This window comes from Mizuhopecten yessoensis, unplaced genomic scaffold (genome assembly GCF_002113885.1).
Source record: "Mizuhopecten yessoensis strain PY_sf001 unplaced genomic scaffold, ASM211388v2 scaffold10573, whole genome shotgun sequence".
Classification (NCBI taxonomy): domain Eukaryota; kingdom Metazoa; phylum Mollusca; class Bivalvia; order Pectinida; family Pectinidae; genus Mizuhopecten; species Mizuhopecten yessoensis.
Window position 1 is genome coordinate 353,373 of NW_018408614.1, and position 15,550 is coordinate 368,922.

The following is a 15,550-nucleotide window of genomic DNA, read 5'->3' on the forward strand; positions in this document are numbered from 1 at the left end:
AGGTCAAGGTCATTTTCATTCTCAAACTTTGTTGGGCTCTATCCCAGGAAGCCATCAGCCAAATATGAAGATTCTATACCTTTTAGTTCTTTAGAAGAAGTCGTTTGAAGTTTTTGACATATTTGACCCCTGTGACCTTGAAAACAGGTCAAGGTCATTTTCGTTCTCAAACTTTGTAGGGCTTCTACCAACGAAGCTTTCAGCCAAATATACTGACTCTAGGCCTGTCCGTTCTTCAGAAGAAGTTGTTTAAAGGAAAAGTTGACGGACGAGGACGGACTTCGTGCCAGGTGAGCTAAAAATGTGTCGATGGACTTTGTGTGATATGATGTACACACTTATTTCTTCAAAACTGAAGGGAGACCTTTGGTCTTTTTGACACTTTAATAATGCCCGATGACTACCAAAATCTGATCAGGTGTAGAACTTTGCCCCCACCATCATAAGATGTTCCTTCCTTCTACGTCAGTTGGATCTTTTCCCTTCATTTCCCTTCATTTCTCTTACTGTTGGATTGATAGTCTTGTCAACAGTAAATATATTTTGCATCAACTTTCGATCAAAATGTCTATAATGCAGGATTAAACTTTGACAGTCTCTTGTCAATGTGAGGTCATTGTTCATCATTAACTTCTTGCGAGAAAATGATAAAACTTGAAATCACAAAATCCAAGAGGATAGTCTGGCCTTGTGGCATTTTGTTTTTTAATCTGTCTCAAAATAAAACATGCACAACAAGGCACCAAGGGGAACCTTAATATGAAATTTGAAAAGATCCGTCTGAGTACTTCTTGAATAATTGTGATAACAGGGATTGTTCAAGGTCAAACCACAGGCGATTTTAATAGCTCACCATCATCAAATGGTGGGCTATAAAAATTTACTTAATGTTTCAGATATTCATGAGATATCTTGCAAACAAGTTTTTTACTATTGATGGATGCACACCTGGAGGCACTGACAAAGCGACTACTATAACAACTACCCCCATCAACACACTAACAAAGGGTGTGTGTAAATGTATAATACATAATTTCTTACAGGAAATAAAATGTACAACCTTGATGAGGGTAATATTGGAAAGACCATTACATTCATATGCTCTAAAATAGAATGTGGTTCTTCAACAGCATATATTAAGCTAAAGTTACGATAACAACATATCTTACAGATGGATTAATGTTTTCTCTAAGTGTTCTTATCACTGTCTCTGTTCGGTCGTCGTGCAGCTCAAATCTAACAGGAGGCTGACATTCTATCCCCATCTGAGGACAACACTGGAGCATCTGTTTTATGTAGTTGGATGCCTTGACACCATCTCGCTTGGTGTACAGAACAACCCAGTTCTTGAGAGGCACGGCTGTGATCACATGTTGCCTGGTGGCGTCACGACCCCAGTCAGCGTTAGGACCAGCCGAACCCGTATAGTTTCCGTAGATAATTTTCTCTGGCTGGAGCTGTCTACCCTCCATCTGAATGATATTAAAGCTGCTGCATTAAAAAACTATCTTTGATTTAGGAGAATAAACCATACTGAATATACAAAGGCAATAAAATTCTGTTGGGACATTGAAGTCAGTGATATTCTTTATATTCTATTACTTGGGTGATATTTTGAAGTTTTACATGACTCCATTTCCAGATACAAACTTACACTGAGTGTGTCAGACATCAACTCCAACCCCCAGTTGGAGAGCTCTTTTTTTGCCTCCGGATTGCCGTTTACACTGTTTATGAACTTCTTCATTGTCAAGTTTCTTTGGTTTGGAGTCACCCTTGTATGACATGCAATGTCCTGTACAAAATGAATTAAAACACGATGTCAGTTTCAGGTGTATAAAGAATACCATCATTTTGCTTCCTCGTATTTAAGTTGAATGGTTGCCAACCTCCAGAGGTGCCAATGTAAGAGATCGCATTCCGACAGGCTTTTAAATGTAGGAGATTTAACATGCCAACATTTAATCAAGGTAAACCTATTTCTGAGGACATCATTTAATAAAATACTTCAAATCTGTTGTTAAGATTCAACATATTTTTTGTTGATAAAATCAATCTACCAAACTATATTTTTATGTCGGAGTTCACGTTTGTCTTTTTTGTTGATAAAATCAATCTACCAAACTATATTTTTATGTCAGAGTTCACGTTTGTCTTTTTTTTTTTAAAAGTTGATATGTTTCATCTTCATTGAATACTGGAAGTTGCCACAGAAACACAGCACTCAATGATAAAATCATGTCCTATTGGGGAGGGGGGTGTAGGATCAGGCTTTTACTTTCCCTCAATTAAATCAGTACTTCATCTGCCAATTCTGGAGCATTTTAAACAAAAGGAAATGCAAAAGAATTTCCCTGTTCCTTACACAGACAGTCTAATCAATACATTTTTTAGATTTTCTGAAATATTTTGAAAATCTTTAATTAATGGAATTGTAAATTGGTTTGCAAGATGATATTGAGTTTCTGATCTTTAGAACGCAGTATGGACGTATTGATGCTACATTGTAATGTAAAAGATTGCATCTTCAAATGATTGAAGGAGGATTGGATAACTAAATAAAAGTTACGAAGCAGGTAAAAAAGTTTAAACAGAGGGGTGCATTGAGATGAAAAGTAATTAATCAAAGATTATTTCAGCAAAAACAAGTCATACCACCTATGTCTGGCAACAAATCAGAACTGGTTACATACATAAATTTATAGTGGCTCTCAGAAAAATTCATATCTTATGATAAACAATAGAAAAGATTATATATTATATTACCTTCATCACTTTGAAGTCATTTCGGAGTTCATCTGTAAGTCCTGTGCCATAACAGAGCTCAGGAATGAGACAGATGGCTTCAGTTTTGGCTTCTTGACCCTGTATATATATTTATCAATTGTTTCTCATGAGAGCAAATTTATCATTACAGTGAAAATCAGAACAGTGTTTGTTATATATTGTAATACCAGTCCATATGAAAGGTAAATTTAATGCTGGATGAATACACGACTTACCAATGCCAGTAAATATTTCACTGAGCAAGTATTCAAGTAACAATATGTGTTTATGGCAATGTATCAAAATAAACATTCAGACAGTGGGCTACAGCTATTCCGTACATAAAGCATTTCCTCATATTAATACCTCTAATCACACACAACATATACATGTGATATATTGAAGTTATTTAACTGAATACTGGCAGAATCAGATGATCAATTGGTGTTATTACAGTAAACATAGATCACAGAATTAATTGGTGACATTTCATTGAATAATTGCCAGACCATCATAAAAGGTCTTTAAAATACACCATAGTCTAATATAATGCACAAAATGTTCAACTCTATATAAAACAGTTACCTTTTGATCAGTTTTTAATTATTCATTATTAAACCAAGAAAGATCTGCTGAGCGTTATTTCACTGTCATATGTAGATAAAGATGCTGGTAAAGTTCAAAAATTTAGAAATAACACGCACCCCTGGTAATGTTTTCCTCTTAGGTCTGTGAAGAAGGAGAGGCTGCTCATGATCAGATATTGTTTTGTTGTAAGCTTTCCTGTAACAAAAATACTCTATGAATATCCTCAGATAAGGATCAATACAAATATAAGCAGTGTTATTCATATCTTGTTATTTTCATGCAATAAATGTCAGTTATCATAGAATATTTTTTGACTTGATGTAAAAGTGATACGTGCTGCTAACTTACTTGTAGTACTCTATAAATGTCATTGGTTCACCTGTGCTGGCACAGGTAAATGTGTGTTGTGGTGACTTGTCCCACAGAATGTCGTCTACTCTGTAAGTCTTGTTATTGTACCGAGTCAGGATAATGGTCCCTATCAAGGTACGATTGCACACATCATGGAAACTCTGTGGATTTCGTTGTAGTATGGAATGCCTGCAAAATAATTTGTAAATATTATTTTCTCGATTCAGGTACATATAGTATAGATTTTTGTTTTTGTATTTTTTACATACAGGGTCACACAATTCTCTTCATTGGACTCAAAAATTCTACAATACACAATAGAAAAGAATGTAGGCTAGAACCACTCACCTGGATGTTTAAGCTCATTAAATGTATATATAAACATTTCCCCATTTTGGTATCTGCACTCAGGGTTTGGTTTGGTTTAATTTTGTTTAACGTCCTATTAACAGCTAAGGTCATTTCAGGATGTGCCTCCAAGTGTGTAGTGTATGCGTGCTTGCGTGTGTGTATGCAGGAGACAGGGTATGTTGGTGTTCTTGCCTCCTTGTGATAGCGCGGATCTGATGCCGATTTTACAGTGCTATCTCAATTAAATGCCATGCCGAAGGCACCCATCACAGCATTCCACTCAGTCACATGTTGCCATACCCCTAAATGCTGAACGTAAAGCAGGAAATAACTACCATTTTTAAAGACTTTGGTATGTTACGGCCTGGGGACAGAACCCATTGCCTTCCTCACCTGGGCGAATGCTCAACATGAAGGCCAAAAGTGAGGTGTTGTCAAGCAAGGCGCTTGGAAATAAAAGGTAGTTAGAAGCAGAAAGAAAGATAATGATCCCAAATATTGCAATGGGGACAACATTGAGTCAACCATTTGGAAAAAAAAGTATTATAAAGATTTACCTCGGTTCTTTCTACAGGTATAGGGTTCAGTGCTTTTACCCCAAAGAAGACAACATTCTCTGTTAAAAAAGGATTTTGAAGATTACCCCAAATCCCTCCTCTTTTAACCGAGGAAGCTCCATGTTTTTCACTATTGGCAAAGACATTTTACAGCAAATAATTAAAGATTTTCTTCTATTTCCCAATAGAACCCCAACCTTGTCCTCATGGAGACTATACCCTCCGGATCTATTTATACTTATAGATTATTAAAGATTCCCCCTATTTTGCACCTTTTCTCCATCACAGGAATCAATGAAGTCAAAATTCACTTTGTTTTTGTGGACAAGTAGTCTTTTAAAGGAAAAACGTTTGGATGGACAGATGACAGACACTGCAACACGGCATACGTTCACTGGCAATTTGGACCAGGTGGTGGGCTAATGATGTACAACAAACAACATGCTATAATCTTTTCAGCTAAAAATGGTGTATACAATGCACTGAGATTCATTTTATTTCCCCTAATTGTGACCCTTAAGCTTATATACAGCAAAGAAACCATGAAAAGTTATTTTTTTGATAAGGTGTTGTCATACTAAATACTAGGTTTCATGGAATAATCTAGTGTGATGATCAAGGGCTTCACATACATGTGGGCAAACCGTTAATTCCCTCGACCTTTTGTTGGATGGGGATAATAAGTGGAATGTACTGTATTGATTTAAGATTAATACCGGGCAATATCATAACATTTTCCAGGTGCAATTGCAAACATTTCCGATACTTACAACATCTGCAAAACTGTTTCTGTACGGAGGACTCGATGGCTAGCATCGGCCAATAACATCAATCCACCCTCGTTTTCACATACGGACGTGATGTAACCAGGCCACACTTCTAACCTGTTAGTAATGACAGATCATTCATATCACTTGAATCATTTTCAATATCGTTTGAAGAAAATTTTAAATCAAATTGTTCCTGGAATAGAATCAAATAAAACTCTAAATCTGTTTTTATTCTCATGAAGAGATATCATTATTGTTTCAACACATTTTGTGCACACATTAAAGAAGTTGATGAACGAGTACTGTGGCTGGATATTAGATACTAGTACAGGTTTTAGAAATATCACAGTCAAAAGTATCTTACTTGTGCTGTGGGACAGCTGAGGGTGTCTTCGGATTATAATAGTATCTTCCAACCTCTACCATCTCCAAAATTCTCATGATCCTGTCATCAACAAAAGCATGAACGACTAACTAAAGAAACTTTGTATCAAATATCAAAATGAGGTATATTATACATATGAAACCTGTAATTAAACAACAAGAGCTATTGGAGAACAGCATAGCTCACCTGTTGGTGAGCAATATAACAAGAGGCCCATGGGCCTAAACGGTCACCTGAGTCTACAGTATTTATTTTTGTTGTTGAAATATGTACCAATTTGAGTAAAAAATAGTATAATGTTAACTTAACTTTGTCAGGACCATGAGCTGATCATTCCTAGACCAATTTTAAGTGAGATCGGCCTATTAGAACTTAGTAGCAAAATAGCGGCCATGGCAGCCAAATTGTATTTCTGATTGACCCGAAAAATAACAACACTTTGTCAGGACCATGAGGCGATCATTCCTACCAACTTTCAGTTCAATCGGTCCAGCAGAACTTGACTTTAAGTTTGAAATAGGTTTTCAAAATGGCGGCCGTGGCGGCCATATTGGATTTCTGATCGACCCGAAAAATAACAACACTTTGTCAGGACCATGAGGCGATCATTCCTACCAACTTTCAGTTCAATCGGTCCAGCAGAACTTGACTTTAAGTTTGAAATAGGTTTTCAAAATGGCGGCCGTGGCGGCCATATTGGATTTCTGATCGACCCGAAAAATAACAACACTTTGTCAGGACCATGAGGCGATCATTCCTACCAACTTTCAGTTCAATCGGTCCAGCAGAACTTGACTTTAAGTTTGAAATAGGTTTTCAAAATGGCGGCCGTGGCGGCCATATTGGATTTCTGATCGACCCGAAAAATAACAACACTTTGTCAGGACCATGAGGCGATCATTCCTACCAACTTTCAGTTCAATCGGCCCAGCAGAACTTGACTTTAAGTTTGAAATGTAAAATGTTAACGGACGACGGACGACGGACGACGACGGACGAAAACGGATAGCAATAGGTCACTTGAGCTAAAGCTCAGGTGACCTAAAAATAGCAATAGAAACACATTTAAAGTAAAACTTTGATATAATGCTATCATTTTATTTGCCCCCTCCTTATAATAACCGCCAAAATATTTCAAGGTCCCTTAATTCTGTTTTTCTAAAGAATTCCTTTATATGTTTCCCTCAATTTATTGCCAAACCCCTTTATAATACCAGCATTTTTTTAAACAAATGGTGGCAATATAATAAGGTTTTGCTGCACCTTAACATGTTGTCGTTTTCAAAAGAAGAGATGACCAGACAACGTGAAAGATTGACGAGCGTATTGATAGTGGTGATCAAACACTGCACATAAAAACTTGACCATAATAATTACCCAAGTCCAATGTAACTGTTTTTGGTCCCTAAAATATGAGAATATATTTCAGCACATTGCTTACACTCCATATAATTGCCTCAACCTTATTATAGACGACAGTCTATTGATAGGGGTGATCCAACACGGCACAAAAAAACTTGTCAAAAAACTTTATTGGTCAAGTCGAATTCAGCTGCTTTTGGCCTCTAAAATATGAAAATATGGTTAAACACATTGCTTACACTGAATATAAATACTTCATCTTTATAACAGACAACAGTGTATTGAGTGTGATGATCCAACACTGTCTGGAAAAACTTTCCCAAAAACTTAAACCTCAGTGAAGTGGGGCACCGACGCCAATGTTGGGGATGAGAAGTAGAAATATTGAAAGCAGGACAAGATCATGCAAATGTGGACACTTTACAGAACTCCATCCTGAATACTTACCTGACAACACACATCAGGATTCTGGGTATTTTGATTTTCAACAAGAAGTTACGTTAAAACCAGAGGCCCAATGGCCTTAGTGGTCATCTCAGTTATGTTATAGATAGCTTAATTTTCATTGTTGAAATGTGAAGTGGAAATCAGCATATAAACCAAGTGAAATACAATACTTCTCATGTCCCCAAAAAAAAGGAACATTAATACTATTCAAATACATTAATTTGCTATCGAAAAAAATAATATTTATTGCCATTTAGCAAATTTTCCTCTTTGGCCAACCCCTGAGGTAGATCAGGATCTTACTTTCTGATACTATTTAATTTCAATTTCATCATAACTATTCCAGCCAAGTCTTGTAGCTCTCAATGCAGAGTTTTTCTTAAATTTCAGACAATTTCCCCTTTTGGACCCTATCCCTTGCAAGGCCCCTGGTGCAAGAACAGATCTTGATTTCTCAACAATATTATTGTCATCTCATCACAATTATTCTAAGTAAGCTTGAATTATATCTTGCTGAAAATGGACAAAATGGACCCAAAAGCCTTACTTCCTGAAAATGATGTTGTAGAGAGGTACACAGGCCTCCGGTGCCACCACCTTAGTAAGCCTTATAGTGATGGTTATCGAGGCGTTGTCCGTTAACCTGTCTGCGTGTGCCACAGTCTCCTACAAGAAAAATATCTCATCATCAGTGAATGTTGGCAATTGTCTTTCGCTGTAACCTTTTAAATAGTTTCATATGCACAAATCAATCATTAATATTTTTTAATTTAAGATTCAAGATCTTAACACCCCACCCCATCCACCAAACAAGAGGCCCAGGGGCCTTAATAGCTCACTTGGTATTTTATTTTTCAATTTAAAACCTGCTGAGTACTATTCAGGTTTATCAAAGGAGTACAAGTAACAAAGTTGCATCTTCCATTTATAAATATTCAATTCCCTTTGCCCAAAGATTCTCTAAAACAAGTTTGGTTAGGTTAAAATCCCTTCAACGGTACAGAAGGAGAAGGATCTTTAATGTTTTCCTCTATTTCCCCTAATGGGCCCCACTAATCTGCCCCAAAGAAGGGGAATCCACACACCTCAGTTTAAACAAAATTGATTCTTTTCTCCCTAAGCATGCTTCAGACTGCATTTGGTTTAAATCCCTTCACTTGTATAGTAGGAGAAAAAAAATCCTCTATTTCCCCTATTGGGCCCCGCTCCTATGCCGCCAGAAGGCCCACACCCTCCGTTTATACAAACTTGAGTCTCCTTTGTCCAAAGATGCTCTAGGACAAATTTGGTCAAAATCCTTCAATTGGTTGAGGAGAAGATTTTTAAAGATTTACCTATTTTCCCCTATTTGGCCCCGTCCCTCTGCCCCCAGGGGGACCATACCCTCCGTTCATACAAAACTGAGAACCCTTTGGCCAATGATGCTCCAGACCAAATTTGGTCAAAATCCCTTCATCGGTACAAAAGGAGAAGGATATTTGATGTTTTCCTCTATTTCCCCTAATGGGCCCCACCCATCTGCCCTTAGAAGGAGGCCCACACACCTCAGTTTATACAAAATTGATTCTTTTGTCCCTAATCATGCTTCAGACTGCATTTGGTTAAAATCCCTTCACTTGTATAGCAGGAGAAAAAAAATCCTCTATTTCCCCTATTGGGCCCCGCCCCTCCGCCCCCAGAGGGGCCACACCCTCCGTTTATACAAACTTGAGTCTTCTTTGTCCAAAGATGCTCTAGGACAAATTTGGTCAAAATCCTTCAATTGGTTGAGAAGAAGAACATTTTTAAAGATTTACCTTTTTTCCCCTTATTTAGCCCCGCCCCTCTGCCCCGAGGGGGGGCTATACCGTCCGTTTATACAAAACTGAGAACCCTTTGGCCAATGATGCTCCTGACCAAGCTTCAGACTGCATTTGGTTTAAATCCCTTCACTTGTATAGTAGGAGAGAAAAAATCCTCTACTTCCCCTATTTGGCCCCGCCCCTCTGCCCCCAAAGAGGCCACACCCTCCGTTTATACAAACTTGAGTCTCCTTTGTCCAAAGATGCTCTAGGACAAATTTGGTCAAAATCCTTCTATTGGTTGAGAAGAAGAAGATTTTTAAAGATTTACCTATTTTCCCCCTATTTGGCCCCGCCCCTCTCCCCCCGGGGGGGTTATACCCTCCGTTTATACAAAACTGAGAACCCTTTGGCCAATGATGCTCCTGACCAAATTTGGTCAAAATCCTCTGAGCCATTCAGGACAAGTAGCATTTTAAAGGAAAAAGTTGACGGACGCCGGACGCTGCACCATGGGATAAGCTCACTTGGCCCTTCGGGCCAGGTGAGCTAAAAACAACAACAAAATTTCATACCTGATTTGGCAGTTTTATAGGCAGGTAGAGAATGCTACCATCAAAGGCCTTTGTATTTCCAATGATATCTTTCAGCCCGCCCATCATCTTGAACCTCATATTTTTGGAATCCACTTGGGGACTGAAGTCTACATGGTACTGGTACACCCCAGGGTTAAGACAGCGAAGTCTTATATAGTTTGCAGACAATGACAATCTGAAAAACAAAATAGGTCACAACTTAGACTGGGCACCGTTTTTAGTGACTGTTAGTTATGGTGTAAATTAACCTCATCTGAATAAGATCCTTTTTAGGCCTCATTTTTTTCAAGTTTTTAAACATATCATCGTTAGAACAGATATTTCCTAATCTGGAAACTAGCGTTATCTAACAATCTTGCTATAAAATTCTGGTAAAAAAACATCTTATTCATCCTGGTCCTTCCTTTTTTGGTTGAAGATTCGCAACTTTTATATTGCTGCTCTCACAAAACCTAAAATGATAATCTCTGATAAGGGTTATTCCACTATCAATAGCTACCCACCCCTTGACAGCCAAAGAAAGTAATTCAATGCATTTTGCCCCTTAAGACCCTGTCCTTCTTATCTTAAATATTTACCCAACATTTCCCCTATTTAACTTGTGATTCCCCCCCCCCCCCTTTAAGGGGGTCATACTATCTGTTTTTACATTGATTCCCTATGTTCCAAGATAATTCAGACAATTGTGTTAAAACCCTTTAAAACTATTCACAGAATAGGATTTTAGAGATTTACCTATATATTATCCATAGTGAACCCTGCTGCTCTGCTGTCAACGGGGGCCACAATCTCCATTTATACAACGATGAGAAGCCTTGAAGTAGGATTTCAAAAATCTACCTATATAAAATTGACATTGCCCCTCTACCCAAATAAGAACCATATCCTCTGTTCACTGAATGTTAAACCCTAAAGGCTTTAATATTCTCAAGACTAAATTTGGTTGAAATTTATTGACCAGTACTAAAGGAGAAAGCTTTCAGCTATGTAACTTGATTTTCACGGTCTTCCATTCCCCTCTGCCTTTTACAGATTTACCACTCAAATAAACAAGAGATCCCAGGGTAATTTGAATAGCCCCCCAGATGATGGTGGGCTAAAAGGCTAAAAATACCCAAAAGGGTTATTTCCCGGTATGAACTATAGTAGATTTTACCCACCCCTCAGGTGGAGTTGGTGACATGGGGTTAATGAAGTTCACACTTTTGATAAAATGTTATCTTAGGATACTTCCATCCATGCATAAAAAAAATTCTAGCTTAGCATTTTCAGAAGAAGATTGTGGAAATTTTAATCATTTTCACCTCTTTTGGCCCTGCCCCTCAGACCGCTGAGGTTCAGATCCATATAATTAAGATTTTTTTGAAAATTTTACTGACACAAGTTTAATTGTTTTAGAGGATACATCCAATAAGTAAATTGTTTACAGATGGATGAGGGACAACTCACGAAACAGCCCAGCAGACAAAAGTTGGCTAGAACCATGACACTGTACCAGGATATGATGAAAGAGATATGGGTAACACTATCATTTTAATATGTCCCTCTCCCCTCCCCATTGAAACGGTTGTGATGTAAAAGTGCATTTGGACAATAATACATACTGTTTTCCAACCGAGCCAGGTCTATGCACAACTTCATCACGATCCAATGACATATTGCCAAATCTGCTTGTGGGTGGCTCCCCAGACGTGTGCGAGGCCTGGCCCATACCTGGAACAGGGGCAGGAGCCTTGACTGTTGTTTGTTGGACCAATGGTGCCATTGTAGGGGGAGATTGGCTTGTACTGGCTCGTGGTGACTGTCGTGGGGGTGACTGTTGTAAGGATTGGATCTGGCCAGGTTGTCGTCCGCCATTAGCAGCGGCAGCAGCAGCCATCATGCCACCCCTTCCAGACCTTCAAATATAATATTTCACAATGATTGAAGTATGCTTATTAACGATGCACATGTTTTGTTTTACATTTAAAGATCCCTGTTCCAAAACCTGTGTTTTTCATATTTACAGCAGAACTCCTTTAACTAGCCCCGCTGACTTTTTTCAGATCAGAATACTGTTGTGGATAATAAGATTATTTAAGCTTTGTTATTTCTCATAAAGTCCCACAAGGTATGGTTTTCTTTTCAGAAAAGATTCATCAAACCTATAGTCATGCTGGAAAAAAAGTTCCCTAAACTTAGTTACAGTTTTTGGCAGTGGAACGGGGATCCTTAAGTTAGCCTTTGTCTATAAATATTGACTAAGTTTAATCAGAATTATGATAAAGTTGAGCAAGTTATTGTGCACAAATCATGAAATGGAAAGTGGAATTTAACCAATCACAGCAATGTATATGAATTGATTATGCACACATTTTGCTCAACTTCAAATGTAACATTGGTCTTCCTATATTGTACATGGTTACCAATGCTTAAACATTTTCAAAAAGTTTACAGGCACATCAAAAAACAAGAGGCCCAATGGGCCTGCATCGCTCACCTGGTATTAATCTCACACTTGTAATCTTAAAAGTGGACTAAAATACAACAACAGGCAGAATATCAGTGTTTGATTCATAAGAACCTATTAAAAGATTTAAACATATGATGCCTGTGACCTTGAATGTCGAACAAGGACATCAGGTTGAAAGTGGATCAAGGTCATTAATTTGATTAAACTTGGTAGTCCTTCATCCCAGCATGCTACAGGCCTAATTTCAGTACCCTGGGCCTTTTGGTTATTGAGAAGAAGGCGTTTGAAGATTTTAAGACATCTGACCCCAGTGACCTTGAAAGTGGGTCAAGGTCAAACATTTGAACAAACTTGGTACCCCTTCATCCCAGCATACTACAGGCCCAATATAAGTACCCTGGGCCTTTTAGTTATTGAGAATAAGTTGTTTGAAGATTTAAAGACATCTGACACCAGTGACCTTGAAAAAAAGTGGGTCAAGGTCATTCATTAAAACAAACTTGGTACCCCTTCATCCCAGCATGCTACAGGCCCAATATAAGTACCCTGGGCCTTTTGGTTATTGAGAAGAAGTTGTTTGAAGATTTTAAGACATCTGACACCAGTGACCTTGAAAGTGGGTCAAGGTCATTCATTTGACCAACCTTCATAGCAATTCATCCCAGCATGCTACAGGCCTAATATCTGTACCCTGGGCCTTTCGGTTATTGAGAAGAAGTTGTTTCAAGTAAAAAGTTGACGCTGGACAGACGGACAACGGACGGCGCACCATAAACATAAGCTCAACTGCCCTTCAAGTTGATGTTGCCAAAATATGAACTATATGAGACCAAAATCCAAACTGGTCTTTTTATATTCTTTCCAACAAATTTTTCACAAACATGAAAGGATTTGAAATGACAAACATGAAAGCATTGAACATATCCTTTAAACATGAACATATTGATCCATTTTTGGATTTAAAATATATAGGATATTTAATTTTCAAAAAACTTACGTTAGTCTGAACAATGCCTCTACTCCTCTAGGCTGGGTTTCTAATGTTGAGGCTCCTCCTGTTGTTGGCCCTAATGTTGTAAGTAAAATGAAATAGATCATTGTACATGGCAATGCCTTCTTTGTATCACAAAACTGAAACAAATAAATTGCAGTAGACTCTACCTTGCATTGTAGAAGGTCATAAATGTAAATGTCATATATTCATGTAACATCTACATTGTGTTCTAAGTCTAAATCAGAGCATTCTAGTCCGAGTTTGACTTTGAATTTTATCACATCATTTCTTCGTTAAAATGTAGTTTGTTAACCCTGTCTACTCTGGAAACAATACACACAAAAATGTACAAGTTCAAATGTGTTTAGCAGTCCGAGACCCTTTCTAGAGGCCTCTACAGCAAACAGATGTCGACAGTTTAACATTAACATTTCAGCAGATTTTCTGCACATCTTCAGCACCATAATGAGAACCTATCCACCAAAACTTGTCACTCAGGAGTTAGGAACCTAAAAAAAGCAATACTTGCTCAGAATCATCTCCTGAGCATTCTTAAAAAGTTTCTTCACTTTCAATCGAACAGTATTTATAAAAAAAGCTATAGCTTTTTTTAAGATGGCATCCATCTTTAACAACACTTTCAGATGAAATAAGAATATTTAGTCAGGACCTTGCTCATTCCTAGCAAGTTTCATCCACCTAGAACTAGAAAAGTTTACTGATGACACATGGTAGACATAGACAGACAGCAAACTCCAACACTCGAGCTAAAGCTAGCTAAAACAAGGCTAAGTATTGCAAACAATTCAAAATCCCCAACCTTAAGACAAATTTTGTTATCGAAAAAGAGCCACATATACATAGTGAGTCACAAGATCCTAAATTGAGTATATATAGTACAATGGGCCTTGACTCTGTATGTAGTGGTGAATGATCGCTAATTTTAGTAAGCGACCTTCGTCAATCCAAGGACATCCTTGCATACAAAAGTTGGTCTTTGTAAGAGCTAGTTTTAAAATATACCTATATATAGTAGAAAGCGATACACTAAGAGAAAACCTATTGCATCCTACAAATGTTTTAATATAACTTGTTTCAAAATCAAACATCAGAGTAAACACAGCAACATATATCTGAAGTATTACACAGGATACTAGAAATACAAGACACAATATACATACCAGCTGGTTGTGCCTTTGGGGGCAGGACTCCCCTGCCTGCAGCTGAAGCCAGGAGTCCCAAAGCACCTCTACCCCTGGCAACAGACATAGGGGGTGGTGGCTGCTGGCTTGCCACAGGTTGCTGTGACTGGGTCTGTAACATCCCTGGCTTGGACTGCTGTAATGTTTTCACAAAACTTCTTATTGAGCAAGTAATTTAAGGGAATTAAGCAATTTCTGAATATATACAATTTTTCAGCTGATCTCTGTAGATATTGACAATTTATGCAGTAATAACATTGCAATTTGACACATGGTAAATTTGCACAACACATGGAAATTCCTGGAAACTGTATTTGGCCACTGTCAGCAACTTTTAGCTATCAAAATTTTAGCGTGATATTAAAAGAAAAAAGAAAAAAGAAAAAAGAAAAAAGGTGGGTCAAATTGTAGTTCTAAGCGACCAAATTTAAAGACCCCATCAAGAATTATCCCTGCAACAGCAATGCTAACATATCATATTTCCATTATTTCTGTAGATTGTTTTCTGTGGTTTGTAACTTTGTAGATTTTCTAAAATCCACTTTCATGATATGATCATGCAATGACTTTTGCAAAAATCATTGAATCAAAATTCTTTTCAAGGAAACACAACAACATATCATGATTATTTAGCCTACTAAGTTTCAAAGAGATCCGTTGAAAAATGTAGGAAGAGACTGCCGTACAAAAATTTAAATACTGAAATGAACAAAGGGCAATAACTTAAAAAAAAAAAAAGAAACAAGGTTACCGCGAGCGGTATATAATACGCCCGTCACACATTGAATGAGCAGTTGTTTGTATGATTGAAATATATGAAGTATTTGTGAGTAATTGATATTAAAAGAGAAATCATTCAACATAACTGGTAGATCAATGAGTGCAATACAACATCATGGAACGCATGCATCGCATTAATGAAACCAAGGGTAATAACTCCAGTAATTA

The 15,550-nt window shown here is 37.6% G+C and overlaps 1 protein-coding gene across 1 annotated transcript in view; it reads right to left on the reverse strand.

Annotated features, from left to right (window-relative positions):
* LOC110461128 (piwi-like protein 1) overlaps positions 1-15,550 on the reverse strand; it is a 32,428-nt gene that overhangs the window by 12,715 nt on the left and 4,163 nt on the right. The window contains exons 3-14 of the mRNA XM_021514453.1: positions 14,582-14,738; positions 13,404-13,473; positions 11,559-11,852; positions 9,934-10,129; positions 8,125-8,243; positions 5,748-5,828; positions 5,384-5,497; positions 3,703-3,894; positions 3,471-3,549; positions 2,767-2,865; positions 1,655-1,795; positions 1,170-1,472 (exon numbers count right to left, since the gene is read on the reverse strand). Coding sequence (XP_021370128.1) covers positions 1,170-1,472; positions 1,655-1,795; positions 2,767-2,865; positions 3,471-3,549; positions 3,703-3,894; positions 5,384-5,497; positions 5,748-5,828; positions 8,125-8,243; positions 9,934-10,129; positions 11,559-11,852; positions 13,404-13,473; positions 14,582-14,738 — 1,845 coding nt within the window. The remainder of the gene's footprint in view (positions 1-1,169; positions 1,473-1,654; positions 1,796-2,766; positions 2,866-3,470; positions 3,550-3,702; positions 3,895-5,383; positions 5,498-5,747; positions 5,829-8,124; positions 8,244-9,933; positions 10,130-11,558; positions 11,853-13,403; positions 13,474-14,581; positions 14,739-15,550) is intronic.